Source organism: Somniosus microcephalus, chromosome 21 (assembly GCF_052327205.1).
Source record: "Somniosus microcephalus isolate GS21.2 chromosome 21, FLI_Smic_1.0, whole genome shotgun sequence".
Lineage (NCBI taxonomy): Eukaryota > Metazoa > Chordata > Chondrichthyes > Squaliformes > Somniosidae > Somniosus > Somniosus microcephalus.
Genome location: NC_141007.1, coordinates 5,799,404 through 5,819,232, shown reverse-complemented (window position 1 = coordinate 5,819,232; position 19,829 = coordinate 5,799,404). Strand labels below are relative to the sequence as shown.

The window sequence follows — 19,829 nt, the reverse complement described above, 5'->3', positions numbered from 1 at the left end:
CTTACCCCTTATCCTTAGACTGTGACCCCTGGTTCTGGACTCCCCTGTCATCGGGAACATCCTTCCTGCGTCTAGTCTGTCCAGTCCTGTTAGAAGTTTATGTTCCAATGAGATCCCCTATCATTCTTCTAAACTCCAGTGGGTATAAGCTCAATCGATCCAATCTCTCTTCATACGTCATTCCTGCCATCCCAGGTATCAGCCTGGTGAATCTTTGCTGCACTCCTTCCATGGCAAGAACATCCTTCCTCAGATAAGGTGACCAAAACTGCCCACAATACTCAAGGTGTGGTCGGGGGCGGGGGTGTGTGTGTTGTTCAGCTCCTGGTACCTGGTGGTCCAGGGATTCCCCCACTGCTACACAGCCCATCTAACTGCTGTGAGAATTCAATGCTGGACATCCAACCAGCCTGAGGTACCCGGGACCCAGTGGGCAGGCAGCTGGGGTTGGAATCAATTATTTGGGCTCTAAAAACAAAAGCAGATCTCATTTTCTACCTTAACACAGAAAGAGATGCACACAAAATGGTCTCATAGCCTGGCGTGGGTCTGGCCCAGTGTGGAACTGGCCTGGTTAGTGTGAGGTCATTCACTTTGAATCCAAGAAAGACACATTTTCTAAATGATGCGAAGCTGGGAACTGTGGCGGAGCGGAGAGATTTAGGGGTCGAAGCACAGAAATCACTAACAGCAGGTGGACAGGGCCAACAAAGAAACAAAGCCACCAACCGAATGTTGGCCTTTATCTCAAGGGCTGGAATACAAAGGGGTGGAAGACATGTTACAGTTCTATAAATCTCTGGTTAGACCCCATCTGGAGTTCCGGGCCCCGCCCCTCAGGAAGGATATATCGGCCTCGGAGAGGGAGCAGCGCAGATTCATCAGAATGATACCGGGGCTAAAAGGCTTAAATTATGAGGACAGGTTGCAGAGACTGGACTGGTATCCCTCGAGTTTAGAAGATAGAGTGGTGATGTAATCGAGGTGTTTAGGGATACGATAGGTTAGAGAGAAACTATTCCCTCTGGTGGGGGAATGCAGAACAAGGGGATGTAACCTTAAAATTAGATCTAGGCCGTTCAGGGGTGATGTCACAAAGCACTTCTTCACACAAAGGGGAGTGGAAATCTGGAACCCTTCCCAAAAGGCTGAGGATGCTGGAGGTCAACTGAAACTTCCATGACTGAGATGACTGGGTAGGGCCCTTAATGGATAGGGAGCAAAAGGCGGGTGGATGGCGTTACGATACAGATCAGCCATGATCGAACTGAATGGTGGCACAGGCTCAACCCTTGTTCCTGTGTCTCCACCAGAGGGAAGTACAGAGAATGCTGTAATTCATTCACACGGCCAGTAAAATCCAGGCCCACCATCCATGGAAAAGCTTTGCGTTTCCCTCAAAACCAGATCCAAACACACATTGTAGCATCTCAATCTGACGTACCGAGCACTGATAGACCCCCCCACCACCACTGCCATACCCATCTCGACTCTGACCCCATCTCCCAGCAGACCCACCTCGACCCCCCACCCCACAGACCCATCGACCACCCCTCCCCCCGCCACAGACCCAACGAACCCCCAACCCGATATGACGGATTCACAGCCCATTGTAACGCTGGATTTTAGAACCCAAACACGGAGTCGCCAAGCCTTCTGGGTTTCGGGGGTGCCCCGGGGTCCTGGGTTTCAGGGGATGCCCCAGGGTCCTGGGTTTCGGGGGTGTCCCGGGGTCCTGGGTTTTGGGGGGTGCCCCGGGGTCCTGGGTTTCGGGGATTCCCCGGGGTCCTGGGTTTCGGGGGTGTCCCGGGGTCCTGGGTTTTGGGGGGTGCCCCGGGGTCCTGGGTTTCGGGGATTCCCCGGGGTCCTGGGTTTCGGGGGTGTCCCGGGGTCCTGGGTTTTGGGGGGTGTCCTGGGTTTCAGGGGATGCCTCAGGGTCCTGGGTTTCAGGGGATGCCTCAGGGTCCTGGGTTTCGGGGGTGCCCCGGGGTCCTGGGTATCGGGGGTGCCCCGGGGTCCTGGGTTTCGGGGATTCCCCGGGGTCCTGGGTTTCGGTGGGTGCCCCGGGATCCTGGGTTTCAGGGGATGCCTCAGGGTCCTGGGTTTCGGGGGTGCCCCGGGGTCCTGGGTATCGGGGGTGCCCCGGGGTCCTGGGTTTCGGGGATGCCCCGGGGTCCTGGGTTTCGGTGGGTGCCCCGGGATCCTGGGTTTCAGGGGATGCCTCAGGGTCCTGGGTTTCAGGGAGTGCCCCGGGATCCTGGGTTTCAGGGGATGCCTCAGGGTCCTGGGTTTCGGGGGTGCCCCGGGGTCCTGGGTATCGGGGGTGCCCCGGGGTCCTGGGTTTCGGGGATGCCCCGGGGTCCTGGGTTTCGGTGGGTGCCCCGGGATCCTGGGTTTCAGGGGATGCCTCAGGGTCCTGGGTTTCGGGGGTGCCCCGGGGTCCTGGGTATCGGGGGTGCCCCGGGGTCCTGGGTTTCGGGGGTGCCCCAGGGTCCTGGGTTTCGGGGGGTGCCTCAGGGTCCTGGGTTTCGGGGATGCCCCGGGGTCCTGGGTATCGGGGGTGCCCCGGGGTCCTGGGTTTCGGGGGTGCCCCGGGGTCCTGGGTTTCGGGGGTGCCCCGGGGTCCTGGGTTTCGGGGGTGCCCCGGGGTCCTGGGTTTCGGGGGATGCCCCGGGGTCCTGGGTTTCGGGGATGCCCCGGGGTCCTGGGTTTCGGGGGGTGCCCCGGGGTCCTGGGTTTCGGGGATGCCCCGGGGTCCTGGGTTTCGGGGGTGCCCCGGGGTCCTGGGTTTCGGGGATGCCCCGGGGTCCTGGGTTTCGGTGGGTGCCCCGGGATCCTGGGTTTCAGGGGATGCCTCAGGGTCCTGGGTTTCAGGGAGTGCCCCGGGATCCTGGGTTTCAGGGGATGCCTCAGGGTCCTGGGTTTCGGGGGTGCCCCGGGGTCCTGGGTATCGGGGGTGCCCCGGGGTCCTGGGTTTCGGGGATGCCCCGGGGTCCTGGGTTTCGGTGGGTGCCCCGGGATCCTGGGTTTCAGGGGATGCCTCAGGGTCCTGGGTTTCGGGGGTGCCCCGGGGTCCTGGGTATCGGGGGTGCCCCGGGGTCCTGGGTTTCGGGGGTGCCCCAGGGTCCTGGGTTTCGGGGGGTGCCTCAGGGTCCTGGGTTTCGGGGATGCCCCGGGGTCCTGGGTATCGGGGGTGCCCCGGGGTCCTGGGTTTCGGGGGTGCCCCGGGGTCCTGGGTTTCGGGGGTGCCCCGGGGTCCTGGGTTTCGGGGGTGCCCCGGGGTCCTGGGTTTCGGGGGATGCCCCGGGGTCCTGGGTTTCGGGGATGCCCCGGGGTCCTGGGTTTCGGGGGGTGCCCCGGGGTCCTGGGTTTCGGGGATGCCCCGGGGTCCTGGGTTTCGGGGGTGCCCCGGGGTCCTGGGTTTCGGGGGTGCCCCGGGGTCCTGGGTTTCGGGGGTGCCCCGGGGTCCTGGGTTTCGGGGATGCCCCGGGGTCCTGGGTTTCGGGGGGTGCCCCGGGGTCCTGGGTTTCGGGGGTGCCCCGGGGTCCTGGGTTTCGGGGATGCCCCGGGGTCCTGGGTTTCGGGGGTGCCCCGGGGTCCTGGGTTTCGGGGGGGTCCTGGGTTTCGGGGGGTGCCCCGGGGTCCTGGGTTTCGGGGGTGCCCCGGGGTCCTGGGTTTCGGGGGGTGCCCCGGGGACCTGGGTTTTGGGGGTGCCCCGGGGTCCTGGGTTTCGGGGATGCCTCAGGGTCCTGGGTTTCGGGGATGCCTCAGGGTCCTGGGTTTCGGGGGTGCCCCAGGGTCCTGGGTTTCGGGGATGCCCCGGGGTCCTGGGTTTCGGGGATGCCCCGGGGTCCTGGGTTTCGGGGGGTGCCTCGGGGTCCTGGGTTTCGGGGATGCCCCGGGGTCCTGGGTTTCGGTGGGTGCCCCGGGATCCTGGGTTTCAGGGGATGCCTCAGGGTCCTGGGTTTCGGGGGTGCCCCGGGGTCCTGGGTTTCGGGGGTGCCCCGGGGTCCTGGGTTTCGGGGGTGCCCCGGGGTCCTGGGTTTCGGGGGTGCCCCAGGGTCCTGGGTTTCGGGGGGTGCCTCAGGGTCCTGGGTTTCGGGGGTGCCCCGGGGTCCTGGGTTTTGGGGGTGCCCCGGGGTCCTGGGTTTCGGAGGTGCCCCGGGGTCCTGGGTTTCGGGGGTGCCCCGGGGTCCTGGGTTTCGGGGGTGCCCCGGGGTCCTGGGTTTCGGGGGTGCCCCGGGGTCCTGGGTTTCGGGGGTGCCCCGGGGTCCTGGGTTTCGGGGATGCCCCGGGGTCCTGGGTTTCGGGGGTGCCCCGGGGTCCTGGGTTTCGGGGGGGTCCTGGGTTTCGGGGGGTGCCCCGGGGTCCTGGGTTTCGGGGGTGCCCCGGGGTCCTGGGTTTCGGGGGGTGCCCCGGGGACCTGGGTTTTGGGGGTGCCCCGGGGTCCTGGGTTTCGGGGATGCCTCAGGGTCCTGGGTTTCGGGGATGCCTCAGGGTCCTGGGTTTCGGGGGTGCCCCAGGGTCCTGGGTTTCGGGGGGTGCCTCGGGGTCCTGGGTTTCGGGGATGCCCCGGGGTCCTGGGTTTCGGGGGTGCCCCGGGGTCCTGGGTTTCGGGGGTGCCCCGGGGTCCTGGGTTTCGGGGGTGCCCCGGGGTCCTGGGTTTCGGGGGTGCCCCGGGGTCCTGGGTTTCGGGGGTGCCCCGGGGTCCTGGGTTTCGGGGATGCCCCGGGGTCCTGGGTTTCGGGGGTGCCCCGGGGTCCTGGGTTTCGGGGGGGTCCTGGGTTTCGGGGGGTGCCCCGGGGTCCTGGGTTTCGGGGGTGCCCCGGGGTCCTGGGTTTCGGGGGGTGCCCCGGGGACCTGGGTTTTGGGGGTGCCCCGGGGTCCTGGGTTTCGGGGATGCCTCAGGGTCCTGGGTTTCGGGGATGCCTCAGGGTCCTGGGTTTCGGGGGTGCCCCAGGGTCCTGGGTTTCGGGGGGTGCCTCGGGGTCCTGGGTTTCGGGGATGCCCCGGGGTCCTGGGTTTCGGGGGTGCCCCGGGGTCCTGGGTTTCGGGGATGCCCCGGGGTCCTGGGTTTCGGGGGGTGCCTCGGGGTCCTGGGTTTCGGGGATGCCCCGGGGTCCTGGGTTTCGGTGGGTGCCCCGGGATCCTGGGTTTCAGGGGATGCCTCAGGGTCCTGGGTTTCGGGGGTGCCCCGGGGTCCTGGGTTTCGGGGGTGCCCCGGGGTCCTGGGTTTCGGGGGTGCCCCGGGGTCCTGGGTTTCGGGGGTGCCCCAGGGTCCTGGGTTTCGGGGGGTGCCTCAGGGTCCTGGGTTTCGGGGGTGCCCCGGGGTCCTGGGTTTTGGGGGTGCCCCGGGGTCCTGGGTTTCGGAGGTGCCCCGGGGTCCTGGGTTTCGGGGGTGCCCCGGGGTCCTGGGTTTCGGGGGTGCCCCGGGGTCCTGGGTTTCGGGGGTGCCCCGGGGTCCTGGGTTTCGGGGGTGCCCCGGGGTCCTGGGTTTCGGGGATGCCCCGGGGTCCTGGGTTTCGGGGGTGCCCCGGGGTCCTGGGTTTCGGGGGGTGCCCCGGGGTCCTGGGTTTCGGGGGTGCCCCGGGGTCCTGGGTTTCGGGGGGTGCCCCGGGGTCCTGGGTTTCGGGGGGTGCCCCGGGGACCTGGGTTTTGGGGGTGCCCCGGGGTCCTGGGTTTCGGGGATGCCTCAGGGTCCTGGGTTTCGGGGATGCCTCGGGGTCCTGGGTTTCGGGGGTGCCCCGGGGTCCTGGGTTTCGGGGGGGGTCCTGGGTTTCGGGGATGCCCCGTGGTCCTGGGTTTCGGGGATGCCTCAGGGTCCTGGGTTTCGGGGGTGCCCCAGAGTCCTGGGTTTCGGGGGGTGCCTCAGGGTCCTGGGTTTCGGGGGTGCCCCAGGGTCCTGGGTTTCGGGGGGTGCCCCGGGGTCCTGGGTTTCGGGGATGCCCCGGGGTCCTGGGTTTCGGGGATGCCTCGGGGTCCTGGGTTTCGGGGGTGCCCCGGGGTCCTGGGTTTCGGGGGTGCCCCGGGGTCCTGGGTTTCGGGGGTGCCCCGGGGTCCTGGGTTTCGGGGGTGCCCCGGGGTCCTGGGTTTCGGGGATGCCCCGGGGTCCTGGGTTTCGGGGGTGCCCCGGGGTCCTGGGTTTCGGGGGTGCCCCGGGGTCCTGGGTTTCGGGGATGCCCCGGGGTCCTGGGTTTCGGGGGTGCCCCGGGGTCCTGGGTTTCGGGGATGCCCCGGGGTCCTGGGTTTCGGGGATGCCCCGGGGTCCTGGGTTTCGGGGGGTGCCCCGGGGTCCTGGGTTTCGGGGGGTGCCCCGGGGTCCTGGGTTTCGGGGGTGCCTCGGGGTCCTGGGTTTCGGGGGTGCCCCGGGGTCCTGGGTTTCGGGGGTGCCCCGGGGTCCTGGGTTTCGGGGATGCCCCGGGGTCCTGGGTTTCGGGGGTGCCCCGGGGTCCTGGGTTTCGGGGATGCCCCGGGGTCCTGGGTTTCGGGGATGCCCCGGGGTCCTGGGTTTCGGGGGTGCCCCGGGGTCCTGGGTTTCGGGGGGTGCCCCGGGGTCCTGGGTTTCGGGGGGTGCCCCGGGGTCCTGGGTTTCGGGGGTGCCCCGGGGTCCTGGGTTTCGGGGGATGCCCCGGGGTCCTGGGTTTCGGGGGTGCCCCGGGTTTCGGGGATGCCCCGGGGTCCTGGGTTTCGGGGGTGCCCCGGGGTCCTGGGTTTCGGGGGTGCCCCGGGGTCCTGGGTTTCGGGGGGTGCCCCGGGGTCCTGGGTTTCGGGGGGTGCCCCGGGGTCCTGGGTTTCGGGGGGTCCTGGTTTTCGGGGGGTGCCCCGGGGACCTGGAGTTCCCCTACGATATTAACCGTGTCCCGGGGATGTGCGACACACGGAAACAGACACAGTGCCTTGATTTTAAACTTTTATTTCTTAAAATTTACACACACATTGATAAAAATATAGTTTCTAAAAATTACAATGTGTCTGAATTTGGACAACAATTGGTTCTGCTCTTTGACACTGGAACCTCGGGACTGAGGAACACATGGACCTCCTGCCCGTTACACACAGGAAGAACCTCTCGCCTCTCTGAGACTTGCAGTATCTATAATTCGGAACCTGCACTAATTCAATCAGACGACACTGGTGACCTGCTCCACCCCACTCTCATTAAACACACAGTCGGCGGACAAAATAAAAGCCAATAACAGGTGGACAAATAAACATTTACAGAGGTCAATCTCGGCCGCGGATTCCGGGGCCTGCCACTGGCATTTTACTGTCCCATTACCATCTTGTGGTCAGTCTAGGTCATGATTTTTTTTAATATAAAGTGTACTAGTTGTAATGCAAAAAAGGAAAATGCAAGGTCAAATACAAGATGGAACGTCACTTTCGGGCCCAGATTCAGCCCCGCTGCATTGCCGGCGCTGGGACTAAACCCAACAGTAACAAGGCTGTGTGGTTGCGGAGGGTTCAACCCGCTGACCAGATACCAGCGCTGCTCTCCGTGGGGCCGTGTGAAGCGAGGAGGAGGTCCCATCCCGCGGGAAACCATTTATCTTGGCTATGCTGCAGGAACCTCGCCTTCTCCGCCACACCGCCGGTCCCAGGCATCAGCTCGCCAGGAGATCCCCCGGGTTAAAATACAAGGTAACGCCATCCGTCACCTGCTCCCGGGGGCCGTCAGTAACTCTCAGTCACGTTTAGAAATTGCAGCGACTTAGGGCCGCCAATTGTCTCATTAGAAGTTAATTAATTTTTTTGCAGATTTACAGAGAGATTACATTGACTAATCTAAACCACTGCTGCAAAATTCCTTTTTGAACTTCCCACACTGGGAGAGGCTGAACTTTTAACTCCGGCCTGATCACTGGTGCATCATTTCATTCTGCAGTTCAATTCTACCTCCCAGCTTTTCTTAAACGGAATTAATGTTAAACCGACCTCCCCCCCCCAAATGGACGCAAATAGATTTCCTGGTTCAGGCAGCTTTTCCGATTAGAACTCCCTTGTGGCGAATAAAGCAAATTATGAACAGCCCTGGTGGTGGGTGATAATATACAGGCTGCTCCCACATCCCATTTATTCAGCAAGGACCTATGGCAATTCCAGTACAGGAGGAGGTGGGAGCATTGTGTGCAGTGTGGAATGAGTTAATAAAACACTGAAAACACAACAAAAAATCAACAGAAGCTGGAGATCACTGATAGTGCAGCAGTCTCCTTTACACCCCGTCATCTAGAGGGTCTACAATAAAAAGGGACAATGACAGAACGATCCTACCCTTTTGGGACAAGATTCAGTCAGAGGGAAGGGGATGAAGGCATCGCTAACTAGATCAGCATTAACTAGATCATCCTTCCTTGATCTTTTGCCAGCAGGTTAATTGGACTCAATGGCACGTTTTGGAGGCGTGGGGAGAAAGATATACAGTCCAGCAGTTATCTCACTAAGGGTTCGGTGCCTTTGGGGGCAATTTATACCCTTCTACAATCCAAATAAAAGCTTGATTCAGGATCACAAGCACTGAAGTGTGAGGGAGGTAGATCTTTGAAAAGAAGGATACTTGAAAAGTGACCCTATTGAAGTTGTCAGGATTATGGGCAAATCTAAATTGTTCGCTCGGATACCGAGAGACGCCAGTTTTAAATAAGGTGGAACTTTCGTTGCAAGTGTCCAAAACCCTCGGCCTAGTGAGGTACATTGAAACAGTGTATAGAGAGCAGATACCCTATTGGACAGAGACGGAATGGAGGGATATGATAAGGTGGCAGGTAAGGAGGGAATGAGATCCAACAGACTGGATGGGTTAGATGTTCTTGAATTAAGCTCTAAATGAAAGCCCAAATGAAGTCCCTGCATGGCAACACCTCCCAGTAATGTGTGTAGTTTGGAGTGTTCCATTCCCATTCCCATTCAAGACAAATCCACACTGCTGCCCAGTCAGTTTGAGCTTGGGTTGGCACCTTAACCAGTTTGCGAGTGATCTTGATGGGCAGTTACCAGCCCACGGTCTGCAGGGACCAAGGAGACAGATAGGACCCTCATGGGGATGGGTCAGTCCGTCAGCACTAACTGGTATCCTCATCATTTAGTTCAACTTGCACAGCATCCGTCACCTTTTATCAAAACCTCATCTGGCAACAGGAACTAAATAGGTTCTTTTCCAATGAATCCAGTTTATTGATTGTGGTGTGCAGGTTAGACGTGACTTTAATAGGGGAGAATCGAAATAAGAAAAATCAACATGATTGTACGTGGCAGGTTAGAGGAACAGTGGACCCCAACACCTCATCGGCACCACTGTGGGTTTCTTCTTCAAATAAGTGTGATGTGTGGGTGATTTCAAACAGCTCTCTCGAGGTTTAACTCCAAGCAAGGAACACTTTCTGCAAAATTCACAGGACTTGCGAGCGAATGGCAAGTGTGGGTAGTACAGGGCACAGAGTTTGAAGGGAGATTTAAACTCACCCTGCTTTTAATAACCAAAGGGACCTGATTTAAGCTCAGGCAGCGACTGGGTAAAGGAGCCTGGTCTAAAACCACAGACAGCTGGCTGGTGTCCACCCAGTGCAAACAACCAGCCTCCAGCAGAGGGCAATCTGGGACAGGGCAGGTATTGATAGAGGCTAATACAGGATACTGTCCCTGTCCGAGTGACCACTGGTATCAGGAGCAGACAGCGAGATCTCCCCGGGGCAGACCCACGTCCCACCACCCCACTCGCTGCCACTTGGAGAGGGGCCTCTAACAAACTGTCTGGACCAAAGCTCTGCCCACAGGAGGGGAGGGGAGGGCTCGTCACCCTGCTCCACAAACACAAACCAGGCCAATTACAACAGGGCACCATGCTGGACTTGGCCTGGTTGTGACCAGAGGGTGCCAGGGGTTTCATTAACCAGTGAGACGGCAGGGACTCCGCCTTCTCGGAATGTACCAGTTAAGACTAGCTGGGTTTGGGAAAACAAAATTACCAGAGAAATTAATATTTCTGAAGTTATGAAAGCCAAAGCGGAGATTAGCGAAGGTGCCGTCTCCTCTACAAGTTGCTGAACATCTCGTTCTTCTTGCTCCAGTCCATCTGTGGGGCCCGCTTGCTTGAGCGCTTCGAGTGGACCTTCTCCTTTGCTGCTGCTGCAGACATACTGAGGCTCAGACCCACTTCAACAGGTTTACTGTCACCTTCAGGCTGGAACTGGCAAAGAGAGAGAGAGAGAATCAGTTTCCCCTGTAGCCCATCGCCCACAGGGGACTGGAGAAGGACAAAGACCTGCATTTCTATAGCACCTTTTACCACCTCAGGACATCCCATAACTTTACAGCCAATGAAGTACTTTTTCCAAGTGTAGTCACTGTTGGAATGTAAGAAATGTGGAAGCCAGTTTGCGCACAGCAAGATCCCACAAACAGCAATGTGATAATGACCAGATAATCTGTTCTAGTGATGTTGGTTGAGGGATAAATATTGACCAGGACACCGGGGAGAACTCCCCTGCTCTTCTTCAAAATAGTGCCACGGGATCTTTTACATCCACTTGAGAGAGCAGACAGGGTCTCTGTTTAACGTCTCATCCGAAAGACGACTCCTTCGACAGTGCAGCACTCCCTCAGCACTGCACTGGAGTGCCAGCCTGGATTTTGTGCTGAAGTCTCTGGGGTGGGACTTGAACCCATGACCTTCTGACTTAGAGGTGAGAGTGCGACCCACCGAGCCACAGCTGACAAAGTGAGGGAGCTGCACACGGCAACCCCTGCACTTCATCAGGGGAATAGCCCAACCCCTCAGTGCTGCCTCATCAGGTTTATTCTTCGTAAATTTAAAGATTTGTTCCCCCCGCCCCTCTGCTGGCCTTTCGGTGGTCACCAGTATTCACCCAAGTTGGTGTTCCTCATTGCGCGAATCTAGACAGTGAGCTGCAGTGGGCAAGTCGACCACGGGGGGGGAGATCATTGGTCATGCTCAGGCTTATCCTCATCCAATGTCCCCAGATATCACAAGGAGCAGGAATGGTGGGGATTCCCCCCAGCCAGCGGTACTGAGGCCAATCGGAGCAGCCAATCACTGGCTACCTAGCAGAGGTCAGCAAACTCAGCGCGGACCTGAGATTGAACCGTTATGGAGTCAAAATTGGAAGCAATGAGGCTATCCCATCACGAGTTTAGTATAAAAACCAGACCCATTAAAGTTTCAAAGGGAGATATATTACATGGAGTGGCGTTACACTCTCAGTGCGAGGGAGAGATTGCACGCGTACGGTCACCTCTGGTTATCGCGCTGGTCACGAGGAGTGCCGTGCTGAAATAGCCGATACCGGGGGGAGGGTGGAGAACAGACAATTGAGCTCAGTACTGTTGGAGTTGGAACTGGGAATAATCCCTGCTCCTCTCAGCCATCCACGAACCCGTGCCAAGTGCGCACGTGCTGGTGATATCTGGGGAGGGCAAGATCGGGCATGACCAGAGGGGGCTGATAAAACACATCGCCGCTCACCGCCTCAGGACGCCCCAAACCGCTTCCCAGCCAATCAATTACTTCTGAAGTTTAGTCACTGTTGCAATGTAGGAAACATGTAGGTCATAAGCAAATTTTAAAATGTACCTCTTCCATCTGGGCACTTGCGTCCCTGGCTGGAGTTGTTGGGGTGGAGGGGGCAGATGATGAAGTAGAAGATGGTGCTGATGTGGGTGTCACTGCTGCAGATACATTTCCATTGGCCTGTAAATGGGGACAAGATGGAGGAGAGTCATCACCACACTTCACAGGACAGCAGGAGGAAGACGACAAGACATTCAGCTGAATAACTCTCGGCGTTCTGGCCACATAGCGCAGCTCCCGAGACCAGCTAAGCCTCCCTGCTCTGCTCGCCCACTTTCCATCCACTATCTGCTGAATCAGGAGTTGAAAGTTCAGACAAAAGCTCGGGATAAATCTGGGTGCAGTATTTTATATTCAACATCCTCCTTCATTTCAGACAGGAGATAGAAGCTCCCATTGCTAACTGTGTGTGGAGGAAGGCCAGTTTGCAGCCTGGCTCCAGTTACCCTCGGTGCTATGCCAGGACATTCAGCAAAGCTCCCAATCAGACGTCACCGAGTGTCCTCGCGGGGAGGGAGGGAGGATCGAGTGGACGTGCCTCTCTACCATAACAAAAATAAAACTTTGAAAGTGGCGACCCCAAGACCCTCCCTCTCCTGTTCTCAGGCCTGTGGGGTGCAGACTGGGCTGTGTGGCCCATCGGGACAAGGGTTGGATGAGCAGATCTGCCCCAGTGAAGTGGTCCTGGATCGAGGCCCAGGGAGCAGGCTTCTACATCCATCACTGGAGAGGGGGAGCGAGTCTGATGTCACAGGAATTTGTGCAGTGCAGAAGTCCAAAGAGACAACTACACATGTGCACTGTGATATTCTTGGGATCAACTATACAGTCTCACCACTCCCCTGACCCAAGGGGCAGAGGGGTGGGGAGAAGAGAGAGAGCGAAGTCAAGGAGTGAAGATGAAAATAGGAGATTGCTTTCACACCCAGGAGAGGAGGGAGATCCTGGAGTGGAACAAATATTGAAGGACTGTGAGTGGGTTTAGGATCACACTTCTGTGCTTGGGATGTGGGTGACACTGGCAAGGCCGCATTTATTGCCCATTCTGAGGACCATCAACCACACTGGGGTGAGACTGGAGTCACGTATAGGCTGGACCGGTTAAGGACGGCAGGTTTCCTTCCCTGAAGGATATCAGTGAACCAGTTGGATTTTTACAACAATCAGACAGCGCCTCCCGGTGCTAGCCCACAAGTTAGCAGATATACTGCAATTAATTTCACAACTTGCCTTGGTGGGATTTGGACTCTTGACCTCTGGGCTGCTGGTCCAAGACCAGAACCACTAGACTAACATGTCCTCACTCACCCAGTCAGGTCCTGGACACTGCCTAGGATCAGAGTTCAGAGTGCAGCTCCTGCCAGGGGCAGAGGTCACTCACTTCCCATTGAGGGTGTCAATTGCCCATTACCAGCGTGATTGCCCCATGGTTTGTCATCTTCCAGTTTGCGAGGGATCGACAGAGCCCGGTTTGTCTAGCTATAGTTCATGGTATCTGGAAACACTGCCTTTCCAGCAGGATAAACAGATAGTAATATGGCAGAGACAACCAGCAGGTCCTTCAAAAGAACAATGTCTAAATTCTAAATAACTGCACAGCACGAAATGACTGTTAGTATTTTATAATTACAGCTTGTGTTCAAGATAGATCAACCACATCTCAGGTCAGATTTCTGATCCACAGAGAGTCGACACAGGCTCAGCCAAACAGGAGCGAGGATTAGCAGGGTCAGCATTTACTGCATGGGTCACCTGACACTTAAATAGAGGGACTCTTGGCAAGACTCGGCCCTAGATTAGCGAGGGATTGCGTGTCACTAGGAGCGGGCCAGATGGACTTTTCTGTCACTTCAAGATGTTATCCATTACTTTGCCAGGGCAACAGTTAGGAACATAGGAACAGGAGGAGGCTATTCAGCCATTCAATTAGATCCTGGCTGATCTGCACCGTGACCCTCGATACCCTTACCTAACAAAAATCTATCAATCTCAGTTTTGACATTTTCAATTGACCCCCAGCCTCAACAGCTTTTTTGGAGGGGGGGGGGGGGGGGGGGGGAAAGAGAGAGTGTTTCAGATTTCCACTCCCCTTGGTGTGAAGAAGTGCTTCCTGACATCACCCCTGAACGGCCTGGCTCTAATTTTAAGGCTCTACCCCCTTGTTCTGGACTCCCCCCACCAGTGGAAATAGTTTCCCTCTATCGACCCTAAAAATTCCAATAATTATTTTAAACGCCTCGATCAGATCACCCCTTAATCCTCTATATTCAGGGGAATACCAGCCTAGTCTGTGTAACCTGTCCTCATAAGTTAACCCTTTTAGCCCCGGTATCATTCTGGTGAATCTGTGTGGCTCCCCCTCCGAGGCCTATCCTTCCTGAGGGGCGGGGCCCAGGACTGAACACAGGGTCCAGATGGGGTCTGACCAGGGCTTTATATAACTGAAGCATCACTTCCTCGCCTTTGTATTCCAGCCCCGAGATAAAGGCCAACATTCCATTCGCCTTTATAATTATTTTTTGTTCCTGTCCACCAGTTTTTAGTGATTTCTATCCAGGGACCCCTAACTCTCTCCGCTCCTCCACAGTTCCCAGCTTCTCACTATTTAGAAAATACTCTGATCTCTTTCTTGGATCCAAAGTGGATGACCTCACACTTCCCTACGTTGAACTCTATCTGCCACAGTTTTATCCACAAAACATGAGTGACATCTAAAGAGGTCAGTGTAGTATTTAAACAGCTGTGATCGAGGCTCATTACAATAGTACAACAATCAGTTTGTAACCTCACCCACATTTCCTTGGGTAGAATGATTGTGTTATCAGACAAGGAACCAACCAGCTAACAGGCACCAGACAACACGGTGTGCGGGAGTAATCTGCAGAAATGGCCGAGAACATAAGTTCGCTTTTTGTAACTTCTGTACCAGTTTAAACATTATAGTAAAAAGGACTTTGTACCAGGCAGGTCAATAGGTTCGTATAAGAGAAAGGGATCAAGAACACTTTACATTGTACCGACAGCACAGAAACAGGCCATTCAGCCCAACTGGTCCGTGCCGGCATTTATGCTGCACACGAGTCTCCTCCCACCCCCCTTCATCGCACCCGATCAGCATATCCTTCCATTCCCTCCTCCCTCATGTACTTGTCCAGCTTCCCCTTAAATGCAACCATGCTATTTGCCTCAACCACCCCCTGTGGTAGTGAGTTCTCACCACTCTCTGGGTAAAGAAGTTTCTCCGGAATTCCCTATTGGATGTATTAGTGACTATCTTATATTGGCGGGGGGGGGGGGGGGGGGGGGGGGATAAATTGGGCCGTGCCCCCATTGAGGCGCTAACTTCGCCGGGGCGCTATTTTTTAGCACCCTGAAAAAAATTAGTACCCCCACGCCCAAAATTCACTCGCAGCACCCCTAGAGGGAGGTGAGGCGCTACTGAAAGCACCCCACCTCCCTCTTGGGGCACTGCGAGTGAAGATCACGGCGCTACGTGCCACAGTGCCATGCTCTGTGGCATGTCACGCCGCGGTACTGCAGGCCTTCCTCCCCTTATTAAAGGGGAGGGGCCTTGTGCAGCGCAACCCGGGGCCCAGCTGGGCCACCAGGGATCGGAGTGCCAGCAAAAGAACCCAGCACTCAAGAGAAGAGCCAGGCTCACGGAGCACAGCCGGCACGCTGCGGGGGGCTGCACAGAAGACCTGGGACAGCAACGGGGGCAGGTGCTGGCAGGCGGCCAGCAACAAAAATAGCCGCCCAGCACCACCCCGGCCGCAGGTAGGCCCCCGTGGCCCCGTGGGACATAGCATCCCGTGGTAAGTCGGGGGCGCTACCGAAGATCGCGGCCGGGGTGCTGTGCTCGGCGAGGACGTCATCGCCGGCCGCATGGCGCCAATGGTTACCACTGCCGCTACCCTCCCGCTGAATTTCGCAGGAGGCGTTGGCGGCACCACGCCCAGGTGCTAGTTGCTTTGCGCCCCATTAGTGTCCTCTTAGGGCGCTAACAGGAGGCGCAAATCAACCGAATTTTTCCCCCGTGGCCTTTAGTATTGGACTCCCCCCACAAGTGTAAACTTCTTCTCTACTTTGATTAATTCAGTAGGTTTTAACACCTAGAATACTCATCCTTCAGGCAGCTCTATCAGCGTCATCTCGTAAATACAGTCATCCCAGGATATTGCTCTGCATTGTAGTATTAATAAGAACATAAGAAATAGGAGCAGGAGTCGGCCATTCGGCCCTTCGAATCTGCTCCGCCATCCAATGAGATCATGGCTGATCTTCTGCCTCAGTTCCATTCACCGGCTCTATCGCCATGTCCCTTGATGCCCTTACTAGTCAGAAATCTATCGACTTCTGTTTTGAATATACCCAATGACTGAGCCTGCACAGTCCTCTGGGGTAGAGAATTCCAAAGGCTCATCACCCTCTGAAGAAATTTCTTCTCATCTCAGTCCTGAATGGCCTACCCTTTATCCTGAGGCTGTGGCCCCTGGTTCTAGACTCCCCAGCTAAGGAAACATTCTCCCAGCATCCACCCTATCAAGCCCTGTAATAATTTTGTATGCTTCAATGAGATCCCCTCTCATTCTTCTGAATTCAAGAGAATACAGGCCTAGTTTACTCAATCTCTTCTCATACGACAGTCCCGCCATCCCAGGAATCAATCTCGTGAACCTTCGTTGCACTCCCTCTATGGCAGGTATATCCTTCCTTAGGTAAGGAGACCAAAATTGTACACAGTACTCCAGGTGTGGTCTCACCAAGGCCCTATATAATTGGAGTAAGACTTCTTTACTCCTGTACTCAAATCCTCTTGTAATGAAGGCCAGCGTACCATTTGCCTTCCTAATGGCTTGCTGCACCTGCACATTCACTTTCAGTGACTCATGTACAAGGACACCCAGGTCCCTTTGAGTATCTGCATTCCCCAATCTTTCACCATTTAGGAAATACTCTGCCTTTCTGTTTTTTCTACCAAAGTGGATAACTTCACATTTATCCACATTATAATCCATCTGCCATGTTCTCACCCACTCACTGAGCCTGTCGAGATCCCCGTGAAGCCTCTTCACATCCACTTCGCAACTAACACTGCCACCTAGCTTTGTGTCATCAGCAAATTTGGAAATGTTACATTTAGTCCCCTGATCCAAATCATTGATATAGATTGTGAATAGCTGGGGCCCAAGCACCGATCCTTGCAGTACCCTTCACTCTGCACAGGGAGCTATCCGATATTCACATCCTCCTTGCATAAAGGATTTTGAAGTTACTGGTTAGAGCTTGCCCGCTGTCCAGTGCAGCACGGAGCTGCACAGAGAGGAAGGACCCAGCTCGATGCCCGGTCTGGGATACTTCAATTGGCCCCACATCCTGGGGTCATCCAGTGGACCCAGTGCATGCAGCTCAACAGATACCCACTTTTTTTTTTTTTTTTTTTTTTTAAGGCTTTTTGAGGTTTGAATCTTCTGTTTGGCAGAGCAATAACTTGCATTTATATAGCGCCTTTAAGGAAGCAAAACGTCCCAAAGTGCTTCACAGGAGTGTTATCAAATAAAATGGAGGCGCAAACTCCACTAAACAGGGGGTTAGATGCTGGGCTGCCCAGCCACTTGCCTACAGGCGGGGTTTGCTTTCGCTCATTGCTGCCCGTCACTTAGCTCTCTCCCCTTCAGCCTTGGCAGAGGCTACAGATGGGTGGGGTGTGCTGCCCTTGGGCTTTTCAAAACAGTGTAAGAATTTTTCTTGGGGGGACTCCAGAGGTAACGATGCGGGAGCGGGAAGAGAAGCCGTTGCAGGTGATTCTCTGGCTACGATTAGATAGATAAGAATGGAACCAGGCGAGTGCAGTCCCACCCAGCTGGACAACGGTGGAGAGGCATTGGAGGAGGATGGTGTGGTCAACCGTGTCAAAGGCTGTAGACAGGTCGAGAAGGGATAGTTTACCATTGTCACATCACATAAGATGTAATTTGTGACTTTGACAAGAGCCGTTTAGACGCATCTCTAAAGCTAACAGATTGTCGAAAGGAGGGAACAGTAGCATAGTGGTTAGGGTACTGGACTAGGAATCCCAAGGCCTGGACCAATGACCCGGAGGCCCGAGTTCAAATCCCACCACGGCAGCTGGGGAATTTAAATTCAGTTCATTAAATAAATCTGGAATAAAAAACTAGTGTCAGTAATGGTGACCATGAAACTACCGGATTGTCGTAAAAACCCATCTGGTTCACTAATGTCCTTTAGGGAAGGAAATCTGCCGCCTTTACCCGGTCTGGCCGATATGTGACTCCAGACCCACAGCAGTGTGGTTGACTCTTAACTGCCCTCTGAAATGGCCCAGCAAGTCACTCCGTTGTAGGACAAAGTCACTGTGGGAGCACCTTCACCACACGGACTGCAGCGGCTCAAGGCGGCCCCCCCCACCACCACCTCCAGGGCAACTAGGGATGGGCAATAAATGCCGGCCTTGCCAGCGACGCCCGCGTCCCGTGAATGCTTTTTTTTAAAAAAGTCTCAGCCAGTGCAAGACTTGGTTATTCTGTTCTTCCAAACCTTCATCTAATTTTACTGCTGGATAATTTCCACGTTTCAAATATAGAATATAATTCAAAATGTGACGGTGAACCTTTATAAACCTCAGTCAGATCACAGTTGGAGGACTGTGAGCAGGTTTGGGCTCCTCACTATAGGAAGGATGTTGAGGGTAGAGCGCAGGATGCTGCCTGGTATGAGGGAATGTAAATAAGAAAGACAATGTTTTCATTAAAACAGAGGAGATGCCGGGTTAATTTATTAGAGGTGCTTAAAATTATGGAAGTTTGGGACAGAGTAGATAGGAAGAGACTGTTTCCAGTGATTGAGGAGACATTGTTAGAAGATTAAATGAATGTAAGGGATTCAGGACAGAGAGCTGGAGAAACTGTTTAACAGAGAATTGTGAGGCTGTGGAATTCACCAGCAGAGTCACTGAAGCAGAGACCATGTCAACATTTAAGAACAGCTGAGATCGGTGGTTGAAGGAAAGGGATATGGGAAGAGGGCGGGTACATGGGATTGGGACACTGCTCGTGTGGAGGATGAACACCAACACGGTGCTGGGCCGAACGGCCCATTTCTGTTGTAATATGTCAAAAAAGCGCAACATGAAAACTGTATGCATCAAATGCTCTTCAGTGAAATTCTAGCAATAACTCCAAAGAAATACCATTGCTTTAGCACAAATCTAATTGGACTGAACCAAGGAGCGGCAGATGGAGCAGTACCGAGAGCTGGAGGCAGCTCACACTCGGCTGGGGGGTCACGGCAGTCCAACACTCGAATCCGAAGACAGTGGCCATTCATCACAGAATAAAAACCAATCCCGAAACACAACAACTTCCTGGAGCAGAACCAAGGACAAATCAACAACACAAAGTGCATCAGTCATGCTCGGTCGGGTGAAGCTCCGGTGGGAATACAAGCACCAGAAGGCCGCAGGTTTGGTCCTGGGTGGAGCAGAGTTGGGTCAACCTCAGCCTCAGTATCCCATGCGGAGGAGAGGTACCTGCAGAGCCAGAGGTGCCCACTAGGGGCTGCCCAGCCCTCCAGGATTGGCCTGGAGTCTCCAGGACACCTCTGCCAGCAGAATCCCAAGGGAAAAATCACAGGGGCATTCAAAATACTGACACTGTTTTCACTTTCTTTGAACACATTCACATTTATTAATTATAAAAATATTGGCGATGAGGGGAAAAAAGTCTGCTTGACTGGGCGGGCTGTTGGAGGCTGGAGACCAGAGTTGGTAACCCTGGTGCCGAGGGAAGTTATGAACTGTGCCAGCTGTGGGTGCAATGATCCATCGAGTGTGTAAACGGCAAGTAACAAGGGAGGAAGAAAAGCGCCAGCCAAAGGGGCAGTTTCAGAAAGTGGGAGGTTTGTGTTGATGATGGACTGCACTTGGACACCAGCTCCTGTAAACGACATGACATGGTTCAGTAAGACAGCACTGGAAAAAGAGAAGCTTTCTACCTTCTGATCGATGTCCCCATTTACAAGCAGCTCTGGTAGAGGTCCTGCAAAACAAGACAAAGCAACACTCGTTAGTATTCAGCTCATGTTTCCCAGCGACCAGCAGCAAACTCAAACACAGTCACTGAACAAGAACCAAACCACCAAACACGCCACAAACCCAGGGCTCAAACACTCCCTCCCCCCCCCCCCCCAGGGCTCAAACACCCACCCGCCCCCCCCCCGGGGC

At 55.9% G+C, this 19,829-nt stretch overlaps 2 protein-coding genes across 2 annotated transcripts in view; one reads left to right on the top strand and one right to left on the bottom strand.

Annotated features, from left to right (window-relative positions):
- Window positions 1-19,829, top strand: part of mrps7 (mitochondrial ribosomal protein S7) — a 1,172,241-nt gene that overhangs the window by 494,669 nt on the left and 657,743 nt on the right. The window lies entirely within an intron of this gene.
- Window positions 6,898-19,829, bottom strand: part of LOC147102563 (Na(+)/H(+) exchange regulatory cofactor NHE-RF1-like) — a 156,770-nt gene continuing 143,838 nt past the window's right edge. The window contains exons 4-6 of the mRNA XM_085963214.1: window positions 19,601-19,644; window positions 11,591-11,707; window positions 6,898-10,186 (exon numbers count right to left, since the gene is read on the bottom strand). Of these exons, the coding sequence (XP_085819340.1) occupies window positions 10,031-10,186; window positions 11,591-11,707; window positions 19,601-19,644 (317 nt within the window). The 3' untranslated portion in view covers window positions 6,898-10,030. The remainder of the gene's footprint in view (window positions 10,187-11,590; window positions 11,708-19,600; window positions 19,645-19,829) is intronic.